The following is a 26386-nucleotide window of genomic DNA, read 5'->3' as shown; positions in this document are numbered from 1 at the left end:
GGACTGTTACTTATTGAGAATTTTGCATGTGCAGGCTAAATGACATCTATTTTTATACCTAGATTTCAGTCTGTGTTTCCCAGAAATTGTTGCACACTGTCCAATATGTATGAACTCTATTGGTGCCTTTGGTGCTTTTAAAATGTTTTGCTTATTTTCAGCTGGCTGACACAAATATTTCTAAACAAGCAGGAGAACAGAGTAAAAAATTTCTGTGCACTTTAACCACAGAAAGCAGAGTTAATGATGTTTTGATTACTGTGCATTCAGAGAGAAATTTTTCTCTCATTTCATAGACAAACCAATAATTACACATCCCAAGAGAATAACGAGTTGTTTGCATATAGATGTATACAAACAAAATAGTAAGTAACGGATAGAGAGAACTGAAGAAGATCAATAATTTCTGTGTGTAATGTTAGCTGAGCAGATGGCTCCGGTGAGCCTATAATGTAAAAATTTCTTCCCATTTTCTCTGGATCCTTTGGTGATTTTCCTTCATACTTTACATAATTGCCAAATACTATGCATAGATCTTCTAGAACTTTCAGGACAAGTATAAGGAGAAGGTATTTGGCTAAAAACAAATATGTCTGCACAAGTAAGGATATCTGGAATGATAACAAAAGACTACAAAATACTGTAGTCTTGTTGTCTGTGAATCCTACACAACGATGAGTCAGGCATTTGACAGTGGGATCTAACAGACACTACCTGGGTGAAGCTAAGCTGAAAGATGTCTGCAGATGTATACTAGGACATGGTAAAAGGGCTCAGGGCATCCTGAACCCCTGTCCAAAGGCTTTACTTGTTGTATGCTTCAGGAAAGTATCTGCAAGCATGTCAGATCTGCAGCGTAGATATATCTGCTGAGGGTAAGCACTTTCAGCTGTTCTTTGGAAGATTTTGGATCAGTGCATTCTAATCTAGTTTAAAAAGAAAGAAAAAGGAAGAGAAAAATCCATAATGCCAGTTAGCATAACATTCTGTAAGAGACTCTTTTCTCAGCACTATGGGAAATGCCTTAAATCTAGAGAAAAAGATACAGTGGAAAATGGTATAGAAGCCGTGCTTCAACAGTACCTAAAGTTGGGACTTCAAGATGCAGTGTGCCAGGAATAACGTGCCATAACGTTGTGCAGAGACATCTGAAAGGAAGGAGTATTGTTCTTTGCCCTCAGCAGTGTCTCTGCAGATTACATCATGGGTTTATGAATGGTAGATCCTGTCTGACAAACCTGATTTCATTCCATGACAAGGTGACCTGCTTAGTGGATGAGGGTAAGGCTGTTGGTGTGGTCTATCTGGACTTCAGTAAGGCCTGTGACACTGTCCCCAACATCCTCATGGAGAAGCTGGCTGCCCATGGTTTGGATGGCTGTAAGCTCTGCTGGGTGAAACACTGGGTGGATGGGCAGGCAAAAAGAGTTGTGGTCAATGGAGTAAAATTCAGTTGGCTGCCAGTCATGAGTGGAGTCTGCCAGGGCTCGGTACGGGGACTGCTTCTATTAAACATCTTCATTAATGATCTTAATGAGGGGACTGAGTGCACCCTCAGTAAGTTTGGGGTAAGTAAGGGGTAAGCCACTGGAATAGGCTCCCCAGGGAGGTAGTTGAGTCACCATCCCCAGATGTGTTTAAAATCTGTTTGGATGTGGTGCTCAGGGACATGATTTAATGGAGGGTTGTTAGTTAGGGTAGTATGGTTAGGTCATGGTTGGACTCAGTGGTTTTTGAGGTCTTTTCCAACCTGAGTGATTCCATGATTCTATGATTATACAGCCAGGAGATGAAACATCAAAGCAATTGTTAAGGTTGGAATTCTCCTAGCTTAGTTCCCTGACCACTATGTTACTCCTTCATTGTTTTTCCTGGTTTTGTGAATCATGACTTACCTTTTGCACTAGAACATGCTTCTCTAGAAAGGCACCCAGTCCTCCTTCCAGATCCAAAACAGTCTCAGTGGATGGAAACATTGTTAAGCTTCATTAAAGTTGCTAAAACCTGTATGATGCATCTTTGTGTCAGCTGCAGCTGAAATATTTCCTTTTCAGTGCTTCAGGACGAAATTGACATTTCATTGTATCATCCTCATAGTGCCCTGTTCTGCCCAATGAAATATGTTAGCTGTAGCATTGAAACTTGGTTTGGAAAAAAAATTTAAGAGTAGCTGTTGTAGAGTGCATTGAAAGAGAATCCATTTTATTCTCATGGGAATGAGTGGGCTTGTTCGTAGTCACTAATAGGAATAAGCAGCTGTTGGTATACCAATAGTTTCATACCATAGCTCTTGTGTTGTGCAATTTTATGCTAATTTGTATCAGGTGAAAGTCAAGCACAGTGACTGAGAGCAGGGAGAACATTTGTTCAATATAAAGTTGCTGTTTTTACATTTTCAGAGTAGAGCTGCACTTCATAATATTAATGTCCCCTCTTCTCTTCCTGTTGCATTTGGAAAGATAATAGAAAACTGCATTTCCAAAGACTAAGGAATGTAAAATGCTCTGGAGTTTTAGTCTCATTCAGTGAGATTGATTTTACCATAACTCTTTTCAAAAATAAGAAGCACTTTCATGATAGCTGAGCACATTGAAGCCTAATGGGTTTAATTTATGTGCAGCTGGGCTGTAACAATACTCTGTGAGCCATTACAGCTGTGCCTCTCAACTGAATGGCTTGTACAAGCCTCTAGTTAGTGATTAAGCTCCAAACAGCAGCTTAACCTGGAGAAATTCGCAGTGTTTTATGAACAACTTCTGTGCTAAACAGTTGTAACTTCTCTTTGGGGGTAAATCTATTTGCCCACAAAATGGGTTCATGAGCAGGTTGGTTATTAGTCAGAAAAAAAAACATGCATGATGGACTGTATTTTCATCTGATAGACTGCCATGGTGTTGCAATTGCCATTTCACTAAATTATGGATGTTCTACTTGTCGAATGAATTTTAGCTGTACTAAAAATTTTGCTGATATGGGTTTGTCCCATAGTGTTTGATGGCAATGCCCAGACCCAAGTGATTTTTCCTTTGAAGGACAACACTACAACAGGTGTGTAGTGGAAATGCTGTCACAGCCTGAAGCAGTGATTGAGCACCTGGTGGGAAGGCAGGGCCAACACAAGGGAGCTCAGATGCATGCAATGCAGCTGAATGACTGGAAGGGGTGAAGCCAGAATCCACCCCTTCCCAGACCTCATTTAAGGGTTAGCAGTGGAACTGAGGAGATCTCTGCTTGTCTGAGGCCTTCTGAAGGTGTGCAGCTCTTTTTCCTTTATTTCTTTATCTGTGGCTGCTGTATTTGGGCTTGTTCTCGTTTGCTGTAGCCAAAGACTTTGGAACCCTGCTGTTGTCATCCTATTATAGCATTATATGGTGAAAAATTGAGAAATAGATGAAGGTGATATAGGTGGTCTCATCGGTGGTCTCATTTGTTTTGGTAGTCACAGAGGATTCCTGTATTAAAAATAAAGACATTCAAGCTGGATTTATTCTTCAGAAGTCAGGTGGCCTTGCAAGGGTATCATATTTTAGGCTACTGTGTGTCTTTCTCAACTGTAATCCTTGTCAGATATCAGATATATGTATTTTTTTTCTTCTCTGTTTTAACAATCAGTGTGGTTGTTGCCTGTATGTTTGCTGAAGCTGTGGCTGGAGATGAATTAAGCTCTGCATATGATCACGACTCTTCCAAAGAAAGAAAATATCCCATAATTTAAACATATTTTAAAGCAACATAAGGAATCCATCATGCACTTATTACTGTTATGCCATGTGGACTTTCTAATTTTAAAATTTAATTGGGAAGTTAAGAAGAATGAGGCATAATTTGTTAAAATGATATCTGAAGTACATACCAGGTGCTGCCCAAACTAATTCTCACTTCTTTCTGTTATTCCGCTTTGTTGTGCTGAAGTGTGCAGTTTATTGCTTCTTCTGTCTGATGCTAGGGAGACATCAGATGATCCTCTAGGGTGTAGCCTAATGACCATGCTAAGGAAAAAATGGGTCTGATGGTGCTGTCTGTCTTAAAAAGGACAGAATAAATCAGTTTTGATTGCCTTTTGTTATTTCCAACTCCTAGTTTTCCAACTTCAACATTCATTCAGCGTAAATAAGCCTTTTTTCCTTGTATCAGAGATGCCCAAAGCAGAGCTTCTTTTTCTTTCCTGTTTTCTTGCCAAGGCAGCATAACACAGTCATGTCCCAAGAAGGTTATGGCACTTTACATGCTTGCCAGACTTAAGCTTGAGGAAATGAAGCACTGCAGGGTAGAGAATCCGTGAATCTTGAGCTATGTGTGTTTTGTATGCAGTTCAGTGTGCCTCTCCTGCTAAAAAGATGTGTGATGTGAAGATCAGCAGTGCTCTGGCTCTAGCAGGGATGGATGAGTCCATTCTGCTGTAGCAGCACAGCCTAGTAGCCTTCATAGCACAGATCTTTTGGGGTAAAAATATTGGTGTCTGTCTGTGCAACACCTTCATACCTGCTCTCTCTAAGGCTTTATTGAACACTTGTCTTGGGACTTCTGGCACTCTGAGGGTTTTGGCCTCAACAGGGCATGGGCTGACATGATGTGATTGGAAATCTTTTCTTCCTGATCTGTTACATTGTTTAGAGAAAGCAGGTTTTTTCAGTACTAAAATCTTCTTTTTCTTTTTTGGAGAATTTAAAGAAAGCCGTTTACCTTGTGAACAGGTCATATATATAACATCATATATAAAAAATGTATAGAGATTACAAATACTGGTAGGTGACCCCAGTGTGGGATGAAAGGCTATCTGATGTTGTAGATAATTATAGAATTGTGTTGAGGCCCTTAAATAGTGATCAGAGATCTCAGTCTTGCTAGGATTAGAATCTAGTAAAAAGAATTGTTAGTCTCTGAGAGCTACGTAGTTAAAGGCTTTAGTGTAGTGAAGTGCTATTTTTTTCTGAAACCCACCAGCATCGCATAGAAACTGTAAAACGTGGATAAAGTTGCTTCAATTTACTCTGCATAAGTCACACGTGACTCAAAATCTGGCTGACTTATGCTGTTCATTAGTTAAAGAAATTCATTTCCAACTAAACTTTACAAAATCCAGAAGTGTTTCACAAGTTTCTGTGGGTTTCCTCCAAAAAAACTACAGTGAAAGTTTGAAAATGTAGTTGTCTGCCACTTGTAGGCTCAAAAATGGTAAATTGATATTAGTATATCACAAGTAGGTAAAATACTATTTATGGCAATATGAGCAATAAGTCTGTAAATCCGTTTTATAATGCTTATAAATTTTAGAAGCATTGTCCTCTTAAGAGAAAATTACAGCCTTCCTCACAATCAAAATGGAACTTTTCAAATAGATTTGCCTTCCCTGCGGTGGGACCAGAGTGGACTCACAGTGTACTTACGTAGTTCTCACAATCCCATCTGACCACGGGAAGATCTTGGAATGTGACTTTCCTATCTTTGCTGACTGAACTGGGAGATGTTTCATCTAACCACAAGCTGCATCCATTGCTATTGTCTTAATCTGAGAATACACATTTAAGGAAACAAAAGGAAATGGTTCTCCATTGGGACCTAATGTTTTAAACTATCCCTAGTGTTTTTAGTACGTCTCTTCGTGGCTTGTTCTCTGTTTCAAGCTATACAAAAGCATTGCTAAAATTCTTAAGAAGAAAAAGGAAGGAGTGAATACCTGTTTTCACACTTTATACCACTTCAAATAAAAGAAAAATCAGTCATTAATTTCATGATTCACCCTTAGTTGCAAGAGATGAGATTTCCAAACTAAAATGTCCTTGAAGATATTCTCCAGAACTAAGTTACATACTTTGTGTGGGAACTGCTGAATAAAGGCCTGAACCTCTGACTGAGCACTGAGTCAGCCATGGGAGCACAGGTGAAGGCAATTCTCCTGTGCTGCTGGAAGGGCTGGAGCCTGGCTGCACTGCTCCTTGACTCATTGAAGAGCCGACCACCAGTGGGGAAGGATCTCTTCTAGAGATCCCTCCTCTGGAGTTTTGCAGCGAGCCCACGACACTTTCTATCTATTTTCTTTTTGTTATTATAATCTGCTCTGCCAAACTCTCTTGTTTATTTCATAATTATCACATCTTTATATTCATTTGTTTTGTTACTGAGCTTAAAACTATCGATGGCAGTGAAATTCTATCACTACTTCATTGTTTTAATACTTTCTCTTTTTATCTAACTGGCAAAGTAAAAAACAACTCTACAAGAGCAGTACTATTTTCAAAGCGTGCAGAAACAACCAAGGGCTCAGCATTTTTGTCTTTAAGCTGGCTTTTGGTCCTCCAGCGGTCAGTGCTCTTTTCTGCTCTGTTCTCAGCGCTGTTTATGAGGGATTTGGAGGAATTTATGAGTGTTGTTTTTATAAATCAGATCTTCTGGTAGCCTGTGTATTTTTCAGGACGTTTTACTGATGTGCTGAAACATGGACTGTGAGCTCTCATCATTGCTGCTGTTTTCAAACTTTTGAAATAGAACATGGTAAAGTCTAGAGGAATTCACAACTGTTGATAATAAGGGAATCATGGCAAGTAAGCAACTGCAGAGTGTCAAGAACATCCTAGGAGTTATAACTCTAAACTTAACCGCCGTGTTTTATTTTAAAATGGATGCTGCGTGGAGGGAACTTGGTTGGATTCCAGCTCCATAGTAATACGTGCAAGTGCTTAAATTGTTGCGAAATTACTTTAATCTTTGACATTGTTTTCCATTTCTAAAGTGCTAATGTACAGTGAAGTACAGCAACAATCAGAATTTTGCAGGCAAAATCAGCAGCAGCTAGTGCTCTGGAGAGGTACAAACAGCGCTGTACAACTGCATTGCTCACTTCCACTCTCAGGTATCCAAACATGCTGCTAGCACACGTGTGAGCACAAACTTTCATACACATTTCCCTTGCCCTCCCCCACATTTATACGTTCTTTCTATATACATGTGTGTTTGGCTGTTCTACAGCACTACCATGATAGCTGAATAATTGGCTGTGTACTTCCCTGGGTTTATCCAGCTACTTTTCTGCATTCTGTATTTGTTTCAGTAGCATCTTTAGCAACTTATTAGGAACATAGCTAGCCTCTAGATTTTGCCATTCTTGTGATGATAATCTGCCTGTTCCTCACTGGCTTCCTTCTAGTGCCATACTGAGAACTGTGCAGTGGTCCATGTCTTCCCCTGGGATAAATATCAGAGGTTGGTGTATGAAGAGTGCAGAATCTGTGCAGACTGATTAGAATCCATTCATTCCAGCACGATGCTTGTACTACAGTCAGTTCTACCATTCATTGTGTCACAGATGTCCTCGTGGTCCCCATTGCTGGAGGCTTGGCTGCTAGCAGCTATGTGTCCATTGCGCTCTGTTAGGAGATTGAAGGTGAAGAATTGGCATGGGTTCTTTTGACTGCTGCCTTCTTGTAAGGGGCTCAGGAAAGAGCTGGGGTTTTTCCATTCCTGGAATGTACACATTTCCATATGCGGGTGAGTGATTTTGCTCAGGTAGCCAGGGCTGGGAGATGCTGAAGATAATGTCCTCTGACTGCCACTTAAGAAACTCCCACTGTCTTCCAGAGAGTCCTTCCGAGGGTGTTCAAAGGAGCACCGATTCCAGTTCCTGTAGCTGTAGGCCCACCACCCCAACTGCTTTCGACGGTGGCACTGGCATTTTAGAATCTGTATGAAAGCTCTCTTGAACTCTTTGCTTGAGCAAGGGTAGATGATTGGATTCAAGCAGCTGTTAAAGTAGCCAAGCCAAAAAATCACCTTGAAGACTATTTCAGGGGGTTTCAGAGCTGAGAACAGGGATCCTGTTCAGAAGAAACAAGCAGACATTATTTGAGATTATTGATTTACCTGGTAAAGGTAAATAATCCTGTCAGATCAGTGTTAGAATCTGGTTGCTGAAAATCCTTAACACATGCTGCTTTCAGTGTTGGTCTTCTGACAATAAGGTGTTATTTATATTATTTTTAAAGCTAATGAGGAACTGCTTTATCCACCCCACAAAAGATATGGAAGCACATATTTAGTGTAGAATTAATATGAAGTTGCTATATGTATGTGTGTTGAACAAACTTGCTGTATACCAGTGAAAGATCAAACACCCATTATCAAAACTACTACACTCATGGAATAAGGTCATGCCTTCTTCAAAGAGCTATTAAATGTCACCTGCAGAAAAGGATCTAAATATTTCCGGGCTTTTCAGAAGGAGAGTATTCAGACGTGCTTTATCGCTTATATTATATTCTTTTTCAGCCTATAAATATTACCCAGTTTAGCTAGATTATTGGTAGGCTACAAACCTCTTGAAACCAGAAGTAAATTTGACAGGTGATGTATCCCAGTCATAACAAATGGTGTAAACCAAAGAAAGATTCTTTTATGAATACTTCCTGTTTTGTTCACAACTAAATAATGTCACTTCAGAGGACGCCCAAATGAAAAAATTGTACTGGGAAATAAATTTTGTGTATTTTGTATCATTAAAAAGATGGAATTATCAATTAAACTTAGTAAACTAATCTCCATAAAAGAATGCTTTTTTTTTTTTATTTTTTATTTATTTATTTATTTATTTATTTTAAGCAGACATTCAACAGTTTTCCAGCTGGGAAAACACCTTTGTGTCTGGCTAAAGTAATCAAAGAACAGAGTTTCACAGGGCATCCTGCTTTCAAGAACTAGAATTAGATTTTTAGTTCTTTCTGTGGGAGATGACACTCAAACTGGAGTGACACATCCCTGAGAAGAGGACCTTTTACACTGAAGTGATTTAGATTCCCTGGGCTGTGAAAGCAGCTGAGTCAGTTGTGGCTGTCAGGATGCCTTGGTGGGGAGGGCTGTGATTCTCGGCGTGTTTCCCATCTCATGGCAATGTAGAGGCCATGGCTTGGGCCTCTAAACTATGAAAAGCATTTCTCAGTGACTTGGTTAAAAAGCTCTTATCTGTCACAGCAGATACTGTTTATGTAGAAGACAATTCTGGTGTAGCTGACTGTATGGATTTGGGTCTCCTCAGCTCACAAGGAAGTCAGAAGGAGTTACGTGCACATTGTTTATCAGGTGGCTGCTGTCCTCCTCTGTCACTGTGTCCATTGGTACCTGATCTGGCTCAAAGAGAAAATCAGGTACTAAAATGGCATCAGCTCTCTTTATCCCCCTCACCTGGCTAACAGAAACCAGGAGAGATCCTACGAATTCAGAATAATGGTTCATTTTCCCCTTTGCTGTGTACTTGTATGCTGCTGGTTAAAATTAGCTCTGTTTTCTGGAGCTTCCTTAAAAAATGAATTACATTTTTTTTTTTTTTAAAGCCCAGTAAATCTCATGAAGTGTCTGAAGAGCTTCCATTTTTCTTCTGTGTGTAAATCTTGATTGGACAGTGGTGAGTTTTTCCAGACCAGTTTGCTTGTTGTTATCTTATACTGTAATAACTAAAAATCTGTAGGAAATTGCTCCACCAGATTTTAATAATTTTAGACATAGTAAATGCTGTGGTTTGGCTTTCAAAGATATAAAATATTATTAAGAAAGTTTGCTGACAAATTCTGTGAAATTCCCTAAGGACAAATAAAATAAGCTACAGAGATGAAAACTCTGAACGAATGCAGATAAATGAGTTGTGATTGTTTAATCTTACACGTGAACCAAATAAAACCACGTACTGTAAAGACTAAGAGACCAAGCTGGGATGGGGGGGGGTGAGAGGGGTGGAAGGAGTAAAAAGCTGAGTGCTGAAAAATGGCTGATCTTTAAATTGCTGAGAGGAATATGTGTTCCTTAAAGAAAAAAGAAAAGGTAAGGAGCTTACAACTATCTTCTACAATAACCTGTTTTTCAAATGTCATTTGAAAAAAAAAAAAAATGACAGCAGATTATTTTCAGCAGCTGCAGCAAGCATTTCCAAAGGTCTTTTGTATTAAAGGGCAGCAACACAAAAGAGCAGAGAATTCCTCCATAATAACCCTGACTGACAGAGGCACCTTGTATTCAAGATTCTAGAAAAATTGCTGAGCCCCGATTGATCATTTAGAAGTGATCATGACCCAAGCTGAGTCACTAGCAGATAAAATTTGGGGATACATCAGTTTGGAAAGCTGTGTGGTGGTGTTTTTAAATAAGTATCAGCATTTAGTTAAAATAGTAGGAAAGTTCTGGAGTTAAGAAACTTGGGAACAAATTTCATGAAGCTAACGATCATGAAACACTACTAAATTCTCCACTTTTTCCTAGTTCTGCAAACAGCACAGTGGAAATTTGTTCACTTAAGTCACAAAGAAACCATTAAAAAAAACAAACAACATTGACTTATAGACTGTTTTGTTAATTTATCTTATTTCAATCTGGCGTGTTAAAACTGGTTAGAATTCTTAACTCTTCTACACTTCCTTGTGTATGTGTACAAATACAGGTATATGCACTGCTCTGAAGGCAGATAAATTTCATCTATGAATTTTGCCTGTGGTACAATGCACTACTATGTCCTAGTGTGTGGTGGGGATTTTTATCACCAAAATCAGGTAGACAGTGATTTCAGGAAGGCCCAGCAGTGAGAGGTTACTGCAGACCATGTGGGTGTAAGTTCCTGGGTGGGAACATGTTCTACTTGCTGTCGGATGGCACTTCTCATCTGTCAGTCATCCTGACTACAGCATCCTCTTGATTTTACCAATGAACAATCTCAGCTGGAGGAAAGTAAAAGCAGTCAGTTGGTGGATGTGGGCTCAGTAGTTTTTTCTTTGGAAAAATTGTTTGTTCTACCAGGAGTGGAACTGGAACATGCCAGTGAGATCTGGCATGACTCAACCTGTACAACACACAGTGAATTCAAAAAGTGTTTTTGGTGGGTTCTACTGCCTTTCTACCTTCCCAAAGAAAAATCAGAATTCAAGAATATTTTCTGAGATTAACAGAAATTAATTGATCCATATGATAAAATGCATTACTGGCACTGTGTGGGTTATATTCAGTGGCTACATGAACTCAGCGGAACCCCACCCATGAAGTGATCCATGGCTAATGAAGAGGGCCACCAGTGGAACATATAGAGTCATTTGAAGACAATAGTTTTGTAGTACATCATGGAGAATAAAAAGAGCTGAAAGGACGCCCAGCAGTTAGTCTTCAATATTAAAATAATCTGAAAGAGGAAGTAAATGAAATTGGAAGTTTTCCATGTCCACCGTGGCTAATATAGGAAGCACAGTGATTTGAACTGCAGTAAGATAGACTGGGAGGTGCTTTCAGACTATCAATGCAGGAAGATGCTGGAACATCCCACTTAAGAAAGGTATAGAATTTCAATGCTGAAGGCTCTTAAAAATGGAGTAGACATACATCTACTGATCTAGGTATAGCTGATCCAGCCTTTGGGTTGGAGAATGCCCTGTGTGACTTTTTCAGTTACCTTCTAGTCCTACTTTCTCTGATTGACTGCAGACTATAACTTTGCTCATCAGGAAAACCTCATGGCTTAAATTTTTGGCAAGCCAGCAAAGTTTTTCATTTGCTGTACTGGAATCTCACTGACACTGTAATCTTCTATATTCTCAGTAAATATATCCGCTATTTAGGTTGAGGATTAACTGTCAGAAAAATGGAATGTCTGGCTGATATTTCTTTGGGCACTTATTCTCTTCAGGTTTTTAGAAAGTTTCTGAGTTTTTGAATTCAGCTCCTTCTTGCTGGGTTTCCTTTCCTACATAGAGAGAGGATGCACTAAGTCATCCAGAAGGTGGTATAGTTGGAAGTGTCTGTATATGCCATGTACTTGTAAGTAGTTCAAATTGGTTACTATTATACAAAGCTCCACTGCCTTTTAATACAATATAATGTAATATAAAGAGATGAAAAATATTTTGATTAACTTGTGTATTTTTAAGATTACTCTTCCTTACATTGTTCTTGTGATTAACAACATCTTTTATTTAACTGCACACATGCTTTTACCTTGTAATTAACCTGTCAGAAGCAAAAAACTGTGGACTATTTTGGTACCTTGATAAAATGGGAAAGCTAAATAGACACGTTCTATAAACATCAAATTCATATTTCCTCCTCTAATCTCCAACTATTTTCCCATCACAGTCTGATAAACAGATTAAGTATTTCCCTGTACTGTTTTAGATTGCTTTTCAAAATGGTTGGAAAATATTGCGCATGATTATCTCCTCAGTGATGTATTTGTGATGGCAGTAGCCAGAGTGACTCTTCTCTAATAAAGTTTTTGCAACGCTTTTGCCAGACAGAAATACAGAACAAAATATTTTAACTCAATCAATCTGACCAGATTTTATTGTATTTTGGTCATTAATTTAACCAGCTGTGCTCAGCAGACTTGACAGAGCTATTCCGTTTGGGAATATACTGAACGAAAGCAAATATCATGGAAAGAAATTAAGTAGTATTTTGTTTAATAAAAGCTAATTTCATTTAGGGACTGACTGGGTCTTTATAATGAATGCTTTACTATGCAGAAAGTAAGTGAAGCACCCTCAATGAGATTAGGGAACATCATGAGAAACAATTTGGTGTATTAGTTGTCTTCACACATTCTGCAGAGCATCGCTGTGCTATTGAAATTCGGACCACTGGAGTCAGGGGGAGTACTTGAAAGTCTTTGTAAGGGTTCATAAAGGATTTAGTGTAGCTTGGAACAGTCTCTAAATTAACAGATTGAAGAGCAGGAAAATCTTCTAGACTGGTTTACTCACAGTAGCCTTAATAAAGAAATGTCTTTCACTTAAGCAAGATTTGAAGTAGCCCTGTACAGAGCTGAAACACATACACACATGTAAATACACATACACGCTGCTTTCTCATATTCTTTCCTGCTCTGTTATTTTTCTTCCATCTAAGTATCTGCTCTGTTGCTACCTCTCTCCACTGATCTCTATATGTGTACAGAAAGGAGTGTGGGAAAGTTAGGACCTTCTATTTAAGGATCCTTAATGTAACATTTGGCAAGGTTATGTTGCAAGTGTAGTACACAGGACATGTTTTAGTTTCCACATTCACGTTATGGGAGAAAAATTAAACCAGGGAATGCAACCAACCAACCATTCATCCCCTCAAACTACACCCAGGAGAAAGGAGAAAATCTGCTACTCCAGTTGTCAGGTGATCAAGTACTGTAGTAATTATCTGGAGTTTAAGTCTTAAAAAGATTATGTAAGGTAATGTTCATGAGTTAATGAAAACTTTTGAAATTGCCTTTGATCTCTCTGTGCCACTGCACCCTGTGTGCCATTTCCAGCCACCTACAGGAAGTAAACAACTGTGGGTAATGATCAACAGTTGTTTGTGATGCCAGACAGCCATTTGTGAAATATCTGTTGGTTCTATTGTGCAGTTACATTTGCTCTGTTCATCACTCATGCAAGAAATATATATACATATATTTATACTTGGGGCCAAAAGCCAAGAAGTTGCCAGAATTACAGAATTATTGCAGTGGGGAGGGATTTCATGTGGTCTCGTTTCCGATCTTGGTCTCAAAGGAGGTTCAACGCTGCATTAGCTCCTCTGAAGCCATCCCTTCTCCAGGCTGGAAAAACCCCATTCCCTCAGGTTCCCCTCACCTAGCCTACTCAACCCTGTGATATCCTTGGTCACCTCCACTGGACTCCAGTTTATCATTGCCTTCCCTCTAAGACAGCTTCCTACGTGGTTGCACTGTTCCAGGTGTGGTTTAATGAGGATTTAATAAAAGGACATTATCACTTCCCTCCATCTACTGGCTCTGTTCCTGTGATACACTCCATATGCTCCCACCTTGCATCTGATAGGACTGTCTGAATATTTTTACATCCTGCATTAACATCTGAGTGAGTCATCTTTGTGGGGCAGAATATTCTGTGTCTGTTTTCAAGAATGCCGTGCACTTATTATTTGTACCTAGTGGGAGCAAACTATTTAAGTATTTATATTAGACCAAAATTAATGACATTCTCTACCTATCCACCTTCTCTTTAATATCTCTCATGTTTTTCTCTTTCCACTGTGGTGTGTTTGCTTTCCTGATATTTCCTTTCTTCTTCATTTTTAAATACTTAATTTTCCTCTCATGTCTCATTTAATTTTAAATTCTAGATGCTACTCTCTTTTCTAATTGCTTTTTGTTGTGAAAATTGACTTTCTATTAATTAAGCATTCATTGTTAATTTCTCTTTATCAATTAAGTCTATGAATTACTCAGAATTATCAACTATGTTCAGAATAAAGTATAGTCTAAGATACTTAGATTAGATGATGGTTGAACATTTGGTGAAGAGCACTGTGAGGTTTTTAGAGTTAAGGAGAGAAAGTCTCTCTGAATAAGTTTTGGGTTATCAGGTGCTGTGTTTTCTATCAGTTAACAGAAACTCATATTTCAAGAACTTCTCAATCTGGTTCCACTTAGGGTGGGGGCCAACCTGGGGTGAGTGCATGATCTTGTTTACTGGAATAAATACTGCATTTGTTTTTATTGAAACAGAATGATCTGGAGTTGTTTAGGTCCTGTGAGTCTATTAGTATTCTGTAACAGCAGATGAACTGCAGTAAAATACATTGTGGAGCAATAATGCAGCAGGAAGAGAGCATCACTGATCATTATTTTAATCTTAAAGAAAAGCCATAAAGTTTGGAACTTTGAAAGTTTTGTTACAGAATTGGTTGAGGGGACCTTGGAAGACAAATGCATCCTTCCTTATTGAGAGGAGAGAACAGCGTGCAGTCATGTGGCTGGATTTAAATCTGAGTTTTGCAGTGTTTTCTGGAATGCAGAAAATTCCAGTGTCTTAAAAAGCACAGTAGTGATGTAAAACATTGCAAAATGCAAATGATAACATGAATTCTGAAACTTGAGAAGCGGGAATTGGCTTAGGATATCATGCCCTGTCCTCGAGAAGATGACTTTTGCAAAAATGATTATCACTTCACTGTAAATTTGTTTCATGTTGAAAATCAGCCTTCCTATGAAAACCACCTTTTCCTGATGCAGTAGGTGGCTGCAGTAGCCTGGCTGCGAACCACCACTGCTGCCCTGCAGTTCCTGCTGTGATTCCTGCTGTGCCAGACCTGCTACTAGCTGTTAGAGGTTGAATTACTGCCACTTCTTAATGAACAGGGAAAGCTGAAGTGCTGCATGTGGATAGCTACTAAAATTCTCCTCATAAAAACAATAAGCTGTGTTTGACCACAGTTGTTATGAGCTTACAGAATGTGGGAAGGATTTTAGTCTTGTATTTAAGCTTTTTGTGGTCCTTTTTACCACTTGCTTAGCCAAGTCAACATGCCAAGGTTTTAAAGCTAATTGGGTTTCTCAAGCTCCTGATTTCTTTCCTGCCAGCATTCAGTTTGTTTACATTCCCTTGGATTTATTTAATACAGAAAAAAGAACCCCTGTTTACAAACAGTGGAGTACAAAACAGAGAGATATAAAATTAAGAGCTGATCAAGCTGGGAGAGCCTGCAGGCCTTCTAGGAGAAAGGATTAGGATAACAGCAGGGGGAATAAAAGATCCTGAGAAATAGGAATAGCATCCAAAAACAACAGAATAAAATTTATTAAAGAAAATGAAAGAGAAGAGATTTAAATTACTACCACAAGCCAGTGATGATGATGAGCATTTGTGCTCATTGAGGACATTGGTGTCTCTTTGAATTGCCTCAGGATGCGTATTAACCAAGTTCCTGAAGTCTTGCCCATCCAAGGCCTGATCCTAAGCAAACAAATTCTTAAGCAGGTAAATTAAAGTAGCGAACATACATGACTGCCAAATCTAATTTTAAAAAGTACCTTCCTCTAAGGAAATATGAACAAGAGAAAAGCCTCAGGAAAATGTTTTCCTTGCTATCCTATAGGCTGGGAAAGGCTACTGTTTCTATTTTCTTTTCCTGATTAAAATCTGCAATTTCTCACCATCCGCACAATCCATCTCTGATAAAGGATGGCTCACGTTTCAGGTGAACAAAACATTCCTACAAGACTTGCATTCACAGTGGCTCAAATCTGACATACTACTGAAGGCTCCAAAAATAGAGTTTTATCTAGAGTGACCAAAATAAAATCAGATCTTTACTTCCCTTGAAGCTTTGTTGATGGAAATTGTAGTACATTAGGTAATGTAATCTTACAGTAGGTAAGAATCGGATCTTCTTACTAAAACTCAGAGTTGTTGCATCTTCTTGTTTTACAAGCAACTGCAAAGGGAAGTAACTGTATTTGCATTTTTAAAAGAGCAGCGCGAATGTATTTAAGCACACATTACTAACACTGGCACTCCTGGCATGCCAAGATTGTCACTAGGCATGCAGATTTTATAAAACCATGCCTACAGATCCTGCTCTGGTCTGAGGTCCCCAGCTGCCCTTTGGACAGCCTCTTACAAAAGATGCTGTTGTTGCTCAAATCATGGAGAGCTGAAAAGTATTTTTAAAAACAGACTATTGGCAAGTTGATATTTGTTGAAGGTATAGAAGAGTTAAGTAGGAACTTTCTCCAATCTAGAAAGAAAAAGATAAAGGAAATCTGTAGTTTAAAAAAGAATAAATAAATGAACTGGCAGAGTGAAGGTTCTTCGAGCCTTATCTACAGCTGTCCTATTGGCAAAAATTCTGAATGTCTTAAATAACAGAATATAGGTATTTAAGATATAGAAAATATACAAGATTTGGGGAAAAAAAGCCATAGAGCACACACAGAATTTTGTCAGAAATTCTGTTTGTGCTTGTTTGTAGATCTATCCCTTCTCAATTCACACTACTTGTGATGGCTTACACTGCGGAGAAAAGTAACTTTCAAAAATTTAATTAAATTTAACTTCTTTTTACACTGTTGCTCATGCATAAACACTGTAAAACCAAGGCCTGATTTAGGAAGAAACTCTTTCAGTACTCTAAAATTGATGGTAAGGACAGAAATAATATATTCTTGTTATTAAAAATTTATCCAAAACATACAGACCTTTGCAGCTGCTAACTAGAAAGAATATGAGCCAAGCTTATGTTTGTTTTGCAATGATCTAGCTGATCAGAGAAGTCTAGAAAAGCCACCCTGCGTCTGCTGACATTTCATATGTTATACTTAACTATGTTCAATTACTGGGCATACTTTAGTGTCTTTTTCTCCCCTTCTCACTTTTCACCTATAACTGAGGCAATCTGTCTTGGGCATCACTAGATAACAAGAGGATTCTAGCAGAGTATTGAATACAGCTACGAAGTTGTATGAACTTCCGTTGTATTTTCTCCTTTGTTATTTAGACACTGATCGTTACTGCTTTTCAGTTTCTAGATGTCACTTGAAAGTCCATGAAAATAGCTCTAAATCTTGCTATGGGCTGTGGAGCAGAACTTCAGTGAGGATATGAAAGAAACATAAACATGCATTTTTATTCCTGACTATATTTCACAGATAGGTGCACTAAAGGACATACAGCTGGTGTCCTTAGAACTGTACGCAGAAGCATAGCTTTATTCAGTGCTTTCATAATGACTGCCAACCTGAACAATGGCACGTGTTTGAGGATTCCTAAGGCATGAGGTTCTTGTGTCTCCTGCTTTGTTGCATGCTGAAAGCTATGTTCCCTCTGGAACTACCAATTCTCTCCTGTTTCGGTTTCAATAATTTTGAGATTTCCTATTGCTGCCCACTGACTCAGTCCTGACTTTTTTTCTCCTTGGAACTTTCTGACTCAGTGAAGGACTTTCATTGGAAGTAGTTTGTGCACCTGGAAACTAGAGTATCTTTTTTCTGCTGCTTCCATAGTGAGTCACTGTTGTTGTAACCACAGCATTTTTTTTCAAGGGGCAGACGTGATTTTATGGCAATAGTATCAGGATGTGGTCCATGCTCCTACATCACGGGTGATGATGTAACCTTGTATTTGAGAAGCCTTTCTTTTACACTTGAGGTGGGAGGATGCTGCCGCCCCTGAAGCTCAATGGGCTCCATGTGTTTCGGAGTTTTTTCTGCATATGCCTTGCATGTTTACTTTCCTAAGGCTGTACTCTAAAATTTCTTTGTTCCTCTGACCTGCAAATCAAATCTGCAAAAGAAGTGCCCAATCCTTCAGAATTCGTAATTTTGGCTGCATTGATAAAACAGATTTTTTTTCTAAAATGTAGAGTACTTGGCAGTTCTAGATTAATTGTTGAAATTGATGATCTTAGAGCTCATTTCCAACCTAAAGGATTCTATGATTAAATAACTGCTAATTGGCATTCTTTGGATGCAATTTACTTTTGCACAGAAGATTCAAATCAGGGCTTAAGGGAGGATATTCTAGTAGTAAAAAGAATCTAAATTAGTTCTCCATGTGTGGCAAAACATGCTGTAGCTGTACTGGCCAAGAAGTGCTCATATCATATATTTAGTCTTACAGAATTTTCCTAAATTCTAGGCAAGGAAATCCTCCTAAAGGAGGAGCAGTTTTCTGCTGTCACCATTATAACTGAATATGTTCCAAAGTTAGAGCTGTGAAGTGGGCAGAGAGACAGATTGCAACATGTACCATTAATTTCTCCTTGTTCTTTATGGCCATAACTCTACAGAGTAAGACTATTTAGAAAGCAGAAGGCATGGCAAGACCAAAATGAGATGGAAGACAAACCAGGCTTGAAGCCTTGCAGAAAGCAGAACCCAGTAGTGGTGGCAGTGGTGGACCTAATGACTTGGAGTGTTTCCCATGGGAAACTTAGAGACCTAATTTGGTATTCTAGTGCAGAGATACAGAGGTTGGCCTGACGTAACATAAATTTATGTACTTTACATGAACAACGTTTTATTTTAGGAATCATTTTGTATTGGCTGGCCAATTAGCATGCAGAAGACTTTTATGTTCTTTTTTACTATAGGGAGGTTTAAAGAACTTAATATACAAAAGTAGTCAAAACAGCTGTGTCTTTGTTCTGAGGCTCTTGGGATCTTGTACCACTGCCAGCTAAGTTACAAGAAGTTTGCTTCTGAATTTAGTGGCTGGTATCACAGTTTTTGTAGGAGCAGAGGGGTGGGCTCTGAACTTGGGAGTGAAAAATGCTTTGCTGATCACTACTGGAGTCAAGCAATAGGCTGGGGAAGTTGGCATGCTTTGGAATAGTAGTGGAGATGGTAGGTTTGTGTGCAAACGTGTTGTGTGAGCTCTACAGCTGAGAGAAGACTGGCAAGCCCACTCTGATGCCTCATTTAACAGAGATGAGACTAAAGTTTTATCTGGTTGCCAAGGGAAAACATGATCTGTCATTTTGGATGCATTTTTAAAATGAAATTATTGGCATAAAATTGGATCTTCCTTTATTTAAAGGAGGAAGTTTTAATGCATACAGCTGCAGGGCTCTGGTCTTTAGATTAATCACTTTTAGTTAACATCATTCAACAATGCATTTTTAGTGTATCCCTGATCAAGAAAGGATTTATATGAGGGGGAAAAAAAGAAAGATTTATTCTAAAAGCACAAGATATTTACTCTTCATAGCTGAGCCACTGAATTTATAGTATGAGAAGTTGTCTCAAAGACACATCTTCATTTTATTTTTTATGCGTTACCAGAAATAATTCTGAGTGGCAAGGTGAAAGTTTACAAAGCTGTGAAGCATGTATAAATAAAGACCATAGGGATATTCTGTTGCTCTGTCACTATCTGGAAGAAATATCTGGAATAAAAACCAATTTTATCACATTATTCTCTATGAGAAGTTTTGCTGCATCATCAGGTGCTTCTTTGTGCTAATAGTTTTACAGTACTCAACACCTCACGGTGTCTGTGCTCTAATTTCCCTTTGGGGCTGTATACAGAGCTCTGTCAGAGAGCTTTCTTTGCAAAGCCTTGTGATTCTTGCTTGAAAATCACCCTTTGTTGTGGAATATTTATTCAAGCAATATCCTTGCTTTCAACACCACATCAGTTCCCAGCATTTATCTGCCATCTGATGCAATAATCCTTTGTCTGGAATATAAAAAAGAATAGCTGTATATATTAATGTGCCACAACCCAACAATTATAATTTTGGCTGGGCAACTAGTAGAACATCTGAGAATGCTTTTGACATGAGGAGAACTCCTACGTATAAGCAGATTTACTAACTCCTAGTTTTGGAGTGCTGCAGAAACAAGGATTACTGACTTTTCAAATGTGTTGCAGCTGAATCATCAGAAGTCCAGAGCTACTCTGCTAACACCACTGTGCACTCATTGCATTACTGAGTGAAACAAGGCACACGTTTTAAAGATGCAGATGTGAACGTATGATTTAGATTGGTGTTTGTAGATATAAGGGCATGAAAAATACAGGCTGAGGAAGAAGCCTTTCACTACAGTGAAGGCAAATATCTAGTCTGGAATCAGAAGTAGAAGAGGTGTTGTAGTTTGCAGTTCTGCAACAGTGGGTGAGTAGATTGTGACTGGAGCAGTCCAGGCACCTGTTGAGTTTTGTAAATCATTGATACAGCTTGGATTTTACATTTGCCTATCACTAAAATGGATTCTGTATCACTGTGTGCTTTTCATAAGGGTTCTTAACTTTTCCTTTATGTTTGTAACTTCAAGACAAAAATGAAAAGATTTCTGTTATGAAAAATGTAGCACATAGCAAAGCTCCTTAGGAAGTTCTCCATTGCTGTACCCAGTATTCCCATTGGGAACGACTGAATTATGCAGGTTGGGAAAAGGTCTTTTCCCCACTTGCTTTTGTGAACAATGCTTAGTCATCCCTAGCAGCATTAATATACAGACACAAAGTACATGAATGCACTGCTACAGATGTGAAAAGTACAAGACTCTGGAGTGTCCTGAGTAAATAAAAAAAAAGGAGTGGGGCAAGGAATGAGAACTGCACTATTCTTTGTCAGTAAAACAAAGGAAGTACCACCACCAAATGTTTAAATACATTTGGATATTTTGTTGGATACTATGCATATCTTTTTTTACCCTCCTGCAATAGCAGTTCTTTCCCACTGCACTAGCAGTGCTGACACGCTTATTTTTTTCACTGTTCTAGTATTAACTGTAACAACAGCAGCTCTGCCTGACCCACAGCTCTGTGAGGCACCAGGAGCTCACAGCTCTGAAGTGAGCGTGCTGAGATTCACTGGCACCCAAGCTGTGCTGGGTCAGAGCCCACAGCAGCAGGTCGCCTTTCAGCCTGCCAGGCACTGCTACCAATAGAGCTTGCTGGAGTGGCTGTCTTCTTCACTGATGGCTTGGGCACAAGTGAGATGAGAGATAAATGAGAGATAAAAGAATACTGTGACAAGCTGTGAATTCTCCACTCATTTGTCATAATCAGTCACTCATTAAACCTCCTGGTAAAGACCAGGAATTTTGCAGTAACTTCCCAATGGGAAAACTGACTCCCTTCCAGAAAACTTAGTTGTTTGTCATATTAGTTATCCCCTGTTGCCAAAATGGTTTTAATGGACTAGTTTGCATCTGTTTGCTGAGTAGCACCAGCAGCAGTGCTAGTACTGGCTTCTGCTAGCTAAGCATGTGTTCTGTTGCATTCATGCTTGCTTTTTATTTCCAAAGTTCCTCCAATAATTCAGAATCAGAGGAGACATGACCTAGTAGATACGTATCCAGTGCTACTGCTGGTAATATATGGGGAAAATAAATTTCTATCCACTTAAGTATGTACTTCAGCAATGGTTGGAAACTTGTTCTATGTTGTGAACTTTCTTTCTTAAGAGATAGCATAGGACTTAAATTTTAGTAGCCAAGGAGAACTTTGCTCTCAATTTTTCTTCTGTTTGGAATTTGTAATAAGCTCAGCATTAGCTTTATGTAGATCATGAATTATGAAGACTTTTCAGTTTTAGACACACTAAGTTAGAGGCAACGGTGACTCTTCAATAGCTGCAGCAGATGTGCTCTGGTTGACATTCAGTGAAGACGCAATGTCACTTAGACTAGAAATTGTAATCTCAAAACACTTCACCACGACCAATGCTGTTAAACACAGTTTAATTTTTTACTCTAAAATTATTCACCACTCAATTAGAAATGTTTTGGTAGGGTCAGTAAGTAAACGTGAACACAGAATGTTGATAAAGGCTTTTCCTCCCTTTTTTTCTCCACCTCTCTGTATTTAGTCTGACAGTTTGTGTCTCAGAAGTGAATGTTGAACAGATATTTTTCAGAGCATAGTAATTCAATATTAACAGGTTTTGAAATGTTCCTCTTTAGAGCTGATGCTGATATTAAAGACAGTGTAAGCAGATTTCATAAGGATTTGAAATGCAGTGCACTGTTAAGGCCGAGTTGAATACTTTAATAATATTTTGAAGTTTAAGGTTGCTGTCACAAATGCACAGGACGATCTCCTGGAATGCCTGAACGGAGACCTACTGAAACCAAAGGGAACAGTTTGGCAGAGAGAAGTGGGCTTCGAGGATTTATTTTTTGGGATTGGATCAATGAAATTTGAACTGAGAACCAGGACTCTTTCAGCTTCCTAAAGATCAGAAGGGTTTTTCACCTCATCATTTGGTTGGGCCCATTTTCACTTAAGACACTTTGTAATGTTTGAAGACTCTGTTTTATGGTCTGAACCTGCAGCAGTAACTGGAACAGAGAAAGTTTCAATGCTGAAACTAATTTTGTTTCTGTCTACAAAAGTTTTGTTAAACCTTCCTATACAAGCTAATTCAGTCTAAACAAAACCCATGAGAGAGGATTTTATATGTAAACTGACAGCATTATCCCTTGATTTGACATCACTGAGGAGGGCTCAGATGGGCAGACTTAATGCAGGCTGCCCACTTTGCAAGGCTGTCGCATGAACCTTAGAAAAAGCCAACATTAGAAATAAATTACTTTCACTTCCCACCCTTTTATCTGTTCAATGCAGTTCTCAAAATGGTTATGTACTTCTCATTCATCTGATTATTTTCTGTGGGATTTTTATAGTAAACAACTATGCTCTTCCTCTCCCTCCCCACATTCCCTTGATTACCAACTTACCTAGAGGCAGAACAATGAAGAAAGGTAGCCAGCACAAGATAAACATGCCAACCACAATTCCCAGCGTCTTGGCTGCCTTCTTTTCTCTAGAGAATTTTAAAAGTTTGAGAGCTAAGAAATTTCTGGGATTGTGACCCTTGGATTTGTTGCTGCTTAAGGTGTCCTCATGAATGTTCCTGTAGTGAATCCGTAGCGTCAGCTCCTTGGAGTTGGACATTTCTTTCATAACCCCGGCTTCCAGATTTTTTGTAGTCCTTTTGGCCACTATGTAGACCCGACAGTACATGACGAGGATGACGATTAAAGGAATGTAAAATGACCCCAAGGAAGAAAACAAAGCGTAGAATGGTTCTTCAGTGATACGGCACACTTTCTCATCCTTGGGTGCTGGTTCTTTCCAGCCCAAAAGAGGTCCAATAGAAATTACCATGGAAAGGACCCAGACACCTAGGAGAGCTAGAATTGCTCTTCTTCTTGTTACCAAAGTTGGATACTGAAGAGAATAACGTACTCCTATATATCTATCTATGGAGATTGCACATAGACTTAAAATAGAAGCTGTACAGCAGAGCACATCAACTGCTGCCCAGATATCACAAAATATCCTCCCCAAAACCCAGTAGCCAAGGATTTCCAGTGTAGCAGAGAATGGAAGGACAGTAAAACTCAGCAACAAATCTGCTATTGCAAGGTTAATTATGAAATAGTTTGTAGGGATTCTTAAATGTCTATTGCAAGCAACAGAGAGAATTACCAAAATATTACCTATAATAGCAAAGAGTATAAAGGCACCTAGGATGAGCCCCACAGTTATCGCCCTACTGATATCCAAGGTAGGCAAATCCAGGTTGCTTGTTGTCTCATTGGAGCTGTTTGCAGAAAGATTGCTGCTATTTAATGCAGACACTTTCAAATATCCAAGTATTGATGAATTGGATTTCTCAGCAAGGTAGGCACTCATCTTAACAGTAATTCTCCATAGCAGGTTATGATTGGATCCTGTGCACAACACGCAGATGGTTGAGTTCAGCAGAAAGTTCTCTCTCCACCCAAGAAGTTGCTGCAAAGCCCCCGCCAGGTTTGGATTGAGAACTCATCTCTCCAGCAAGCTGTTAGCTTTCAGCACGTAAAACTTGCACAGCGTGAAGTCCTCCAAAGCCTGTCGGAAATAACAGCCTGTTCAAACTCGCTTAATTTCTCACATCAACTCGTTTAAACAGAAATTAGCAGGCAGAGGTCTTGGCCGGATGTCGAAAGTAGCTGTTTTGATCATGACGGTCCCTGAAATGAAAGACAGGTTTACTGTTTTCCCTCGTGCATTTGTGGTTCGGTTGGAAGGATGCCCCCGTTAGCTGCTCTGACGTGCGTCTCCGAGGGGTTTGTCAGCAGTTCGGGGCTCTGCGGGAGCCGCTGCCTGCGCTCGCGGGCTGCGCTGCTGACATCACGGGGCGGCCCCGGCGCAGCGCTAGAGGGCAATGCGGTTCAAGATAAAGCTTCCACATCGGCGTCTGAACGCTCATAGAATGGAATGCATCGGTCTTAATTAAAGCATTCGCAACGTAGAAATTTGGATTGAGAACCTTTAAAAAAGAAAATACAACCAGTTTTGTTATTTGAGGAAAATGCAGTCCGGAGGATATGGTGAACAAATCAATTTCGGTACAGAACGATGTGGCACCCTTTGCCTTTCACTCACCAAAAAAAAAATGGTCTTCGAGTTTATTTTGTGATCAAAGCAAATCTCATATATTTCAGAGAACTGATCTTCTCCCACTTTCTAAAGAGAAATAGGTTCCAAAAATAGGTTCTGTTCTATTCCTAGATTCAATATTTAATGATGGCATAGAAATGTACGTGGAATAGTCTGTTTCTCAGGGTAAACTTTGCACTAATATAGACAAAGTAGCACATTATCAAACCTTTAGTAGGATATTTATGTTTATTCTATGTTCTGTATACCAGGCACAGCAGTGGCTTCATCTCTTTTCTGGCTAGATAAGTTCGGTAAAAACTAATGCATTGAATCCCAGCCTTGAACAGATCTGAACATCCTCAACCGCAGCCAAAGTGAAAGCAGTGAAAAGTATTTAGTCATTTTTCAATGTACTCTTTATGCTAAAGTGTCTTAGAAAGGTCTGTGAGATCACTGAGATGGGGCCTGTTGTTCAGCTGCTACAGCCCTGGGAATAGCTGCAATAACCTATTAGGAAAAAAGTCAGTAACGAGTGATTTATATTTTACCTCTGCTAATGGCGTTACAATGCTGGAAAACGTGTGTAGCTTTTGGTCACTAGACAGGGAGAAATACAGGTCTTTATAGCCTGGTACTGTTAACAACAAGAAGTGAAAGATTAGCTGAACATATAACTGCCAAAATACTGTTCTTAACTTTCTGCCATCAGATTATATTTTACAGCTGTTGTCTGAAGTGCTCTGGGTTACTGTATATTGATTCTCCTATTGCAAAATGTACTGTGTTTTAAAAAAAAGGTTCATTCTTAATAATGCAGCTATGGCTGAAAGTTGCAGCTGAGTGCTGGTTATAAAGGATAAATCATGTAAACAAAAATGCTGGCTGAATTATATTTGAAGAATATATGGCAGATGTTTGTATAGCCCTTCTCAACAGCAGTGGCTATAGCAAAGCACTGGCACTGGGAACTTCTCTTTGAAATATTTACACGAGTGACATGATAACATGCCACAGAGTCACTGAAGAGAAGAGGAACAAACACTCAGTTTATGAGCTAACCTCAGCTTTTCTGTCTCTGCAAGACAGTTTTCATTGCTAATGAAAGCGGTTAGCAGCCTTGCTTTTCAGACATGCATCATTTGCAGTTATCCATTCTCACTGGACTCCAGTTGAACTCTGTTTCATTTGTGATTTCTGATTTCATTTCTCTGCCTTGTTTGTTTAAACTGTAAATTCCTCAGGCTAAGGGGCTCGCTCCCACTGTGAAGGTGTAATCACAGCTGGCTGAGTACTGCTTTCAGTGCAGAGGGCTGCAGGAGCAGCTGCTCGGGTAGCAGAGTCCCAGTGGGATCAGACAGCCTGCAGTCTGACTGCGTGTTCCTGCTTTGGTACTTGAGTGAACTTGATTAGAGCTGATTAGATCTGCACAGGTGATAATCCTAGCTAGGGGCTAGACACAGGCCAAGTGTATAACCAGGAAGAAGGATCTTCATTTCTTCAGGTACAACAATCTTTTGGCATGTAAGAAGGTCCCACCACTGCAAAATGAGGGGACATTGGAGAAGAAAAGATCACTGAGGGTGTAAGCTGGTTTGGTGCAGTTTTTAAGCTGGTGACATGGCATGCCTAGCCTATAAAGTGTAATGGAACAGCTTGTAACTCCTCTTGGGCTTTGGCTGCACCACATTAGAATTTTGTAGCCCTGAGGAACCAGATCCTTTAGTAGTATTTCAATAGTCACTTCCAGG

General features: G+C 39.2%; 1 protein-coding gene across 1 annotated transcript; it reads right to left on the bottom strand.

The window, feature by feature from the left end:
• Window positions 1-6677: 6677 nt before the first annotated feature.
• ADRA1B (adrenoceptor alpha 1B) lies at window positions 6678-24388 on the bottom strand. Its single transcript, XM_052684981.1, has 2 exons — window positions 22946-24388; window positions 6678-7811 (listed from the first exon to the last, which is right to left on the bottom strand). Exons 1-2 carry the CDS (start codon window positions 23904-23906, stop codon window positions 7249-7251), a joined length of 1524 nt encoding a protein of 507 aa, XP_052540941.1. The 5' UTR covers window positions 23907-24388; the 3' UTR covers window positions 6678-7248.
• Window positions 24389-26386: the final 1998 nt, after the last annotated feature.

The sequence above is a fragment of the Tympanuchus pallidicinctus genome, unplaced genomic scaffold (assembly GCF_026119805.1).
Source record: "Tympanuchus pallidicinctus isolate F22 unplaced genomic scaffold, pur_lepc_1.0 scaffold21, whole genome shotgun sequence".
Classification (NCBI taxonomy): domain Eukaryota; kingdom Metazoa; phylum Chordata; class Aves; order Galliformes; family Phasianidae; genus Tympanuchus; species Tympanuchus pallidicinctus.
The sequence above is the reverse complement of the archived record's forward strand: the minus strand, read 5'-3'. Positions and strand labels throughout refer to the sequence as shown.

Bases quoted from the DNA above. Each gene is read 5' to 3' on its own strand.
- ADRA1B (XM_052684981.1), bottom strand. From the start codon at position 23,906: ATGAGTGCCTACCTTGCTGAGAAATCCAATTCATCAATACTTGGATAT. The intron at 7,812-22,945 runs GTAAGTTGGTAA...TCTTCTGAACAG, and splicing joins CTTCATTGTTCTGCCTCTAG to GATCCCTGTTCTCAGCTCTG.